The sequence below is a fragment of the Austrofundulus limnaeus genome, unplaced genomic scaffold (genome assembly GCF_001266775.1).
Source record: "Austrofundulus limnaeus strain Quisiro unplaced genomic scaffold, Austrofundulus_limnaeus-1.0 Scaffold30, whole genome shotgun sequence".
Classification (NCBI taxonomy): Eukaryota; Metazoa; Chordata; class Actinopteri; order Cyprinodontiformes; family Rivulidae; genus Austrofundulus; species Austrofundulus limnaeus.
In genome coordinates, this window is record NW_013952432.1 from 716,923 (window position 1) to 719,270 (window position 2,348).

At 33.4% G+C, this 2,348-nt stretch overlaps 1 protein-coding gene across 5 annotated transcripts in view; it reads right to left on the reverse strand.

Annotated features, from left to right (window-relative positions):
* Positions 1-2,348, reverse strand: part of LOC106515527 (dipeptidyl aminopeptidase-like protein 6) — a 251,853-nt gene that overhangs the window by 22,733 nt on the left and 226,772 nt on the right. For all 5 annotated transcript variants that reach the window (XM_014005367.1, XM_014005368.1, XM_014005365.1 and 2 more), the window contains one exon: positions 210-330. In XM_014005367.1, coding sequence (XP_013860821.1) covers positions 210-330 — 121 coding nt within the window. The remainder of the gene's footprint in view (positions 1-209; positions 331-2,348) is intronic.

A 2,348-nucleotide genomic window follows, 5' to 3' on the forward strand; every position in this document is an offset into this window, starting at 1 on the left:
ACATAATGGGATAGAATATAAAATACTCATTTTTGGGTTGTAATCTTTGACAGATGTCAGATTTTGACAGTCATCCTTAAACCTTGAATAATATCATTTAATACACAGAAATAAACTTATTTAATGTTTTGATATTCCTACACAGCTTGAAGAAATCCCATCCAGAAAGGTTAGACTTTGGTTAAAAATGACATGTTTGTTTCCACTACCTTCATACAGCCAATCACTGAGCCCGTTGAAGATGACGCCTTCTTTGCCAGTAGACACAAGACGAATTGAACGGCTCTCCACCTTAGACCGATAGTAGATATTGTTCTCAAAAATAAAAATCTACAAAGGAAAAAACACACAAAAAACATATCAAACCATAGAACAATTTGGCAAAACACTCTGTTAAAAAGAAAGCCCTTGCTGCTTAAGTGCCATTGTGCAACTTGCATATTTTTAGCTCTAAAAAACACACAAAATAATTTAGCTAAATTTTGTTTTGTTGTTGCTGTTGTGTAAGTAAACTGTCACTTTGTAATTACGAGCTGTTGCAATTTCATTCCGTTGTTAATTTCATCCTGACAGGATGTTATTTAACTTGTGGGAGAAATACATTAGAATATTGATTTTCTTTTTATCTGTGACACAGAGGCGTCAGTGCCACATAAATAGAAACAGCTTTTAATTACTACATAATCAATGCTCTTGATGTTCAATTGTACGAAAAAAAAAGAGCAAATTTTGTAAATGTCTGATGAAACAAAGAACCTTGGGAAAAGTTTGTGACTTTGATGCTCCCCCCACAGGCATGAAGGCTTTCAAGACCACCGAGGGTCAAGTCTTTCATTACAAAGAATAATCTGCATCTGTAGTAAACTACGGTGGGTTTTTACTTTGAGCAAAAACTTTCAGACTTATTGCTTTAATGTCCTACTGACATCAATGTTAAGTCTTTTAGAAAAAAACAATCTGGTATCACAAAGATTATGGAATCTTATCCAAACATAAACATCCTGAATAAATAGAATAAATACCTTCAGGGAACAAAAAAATAAATTTGTATTTGACTGAATTTGTTAGGATTATCTTGGTGTAAGTTTGTGATTGATTTTTTAACACAACTTCCTTTTTTTACTTTAAATGACAAACATCTGAATGTCAGAACATCTCATGTTCTGCTTGTTTTCTGCCCTATTTTCCTTCTTTAAAACAGCACTCAATCAATTGTTGTACTATATATTGCGCCTCAGCAACAGGAAATTTACTGTAGTATCCATGGTAAAAAAAAGTAAAAACCTCATTACAGTTTTTGCCAGCAAATTCTGCACCTTTAAAAAATGTAGCAAACCATGTCACATTCAGTTATTTATTTATTATTTTTTTTCCCAAGAAGGTGGAAGCTGTGGCCCTTATGTGCCTCGGTGTCACTTCGATGCACACAGGGTCCCGGTATAGAAACCAATCTAGGCCAGAACACAGAGAGAAAACCTGTCCCTGTTCTCAGAGGAAAGATAAAAATCTGCTCTGAGGATATCTGGAGCAGATAAAACACAGTCTGAGGAGTTATGTGGACAACTGAAACTCGAAAAAACTCTGATGCTAGTGAAACTACTCACAGCAATAACAATTTTCTTAAAATGTTTTCCAGTTTGGATCATTAGAATGTCAAAAACTCTAAAAGTGGCACATTTTTAATAAATAATGAGTTTCTTTTTGATGAATTTTATCTTTTGGTTCTGTGCCTGTCCTAAGGTGATGTAGTGTTAGAAAACACAAAGTACAGTTGAAATGCTATAAAAATGTGTTTTTGMATAACACCAAGAAACGAAGTCATCACAGTCAAAATGGAACAGAAATAAGTTTAAAATTTGCTATGATATTGGAAAGTCTGTGTTCTCCTCATTGTCAATCAGAATTAGCTGACAGAATTAGACATTTTTGATTGAACATAGGGATTCTTTGACTTAAACAGATACTGTGGATTCAATGGGGAACACATGAGTCTGTGTCACATGGACCACACATAAAGTGATGGATTTGACTGCCTAAAAAATAACCAGGTTAAGTACATTAAAAAGTTATAAAAAAACTATTGCTGAATGCATATATTTTTGGCAATGCCATCCGTGAACTACGTGGATTTTTTTAGTTGAAAATCAAAATTGGCTGAATGTTCAGACTTTACTGTGACATTAGATTGATCAGCCAGTAATTTATATCTTAAATTACTTATTTTTAACTAACACAGGGGTCTTTTAGTTTCCTAAAGTGCAATAAGTTAATTAGAAAAAAAAGAAAGTTCTAGTGCTCCTTGAATACATGCATACCGCCCACTGCCTTTAATATACAGTATATATATA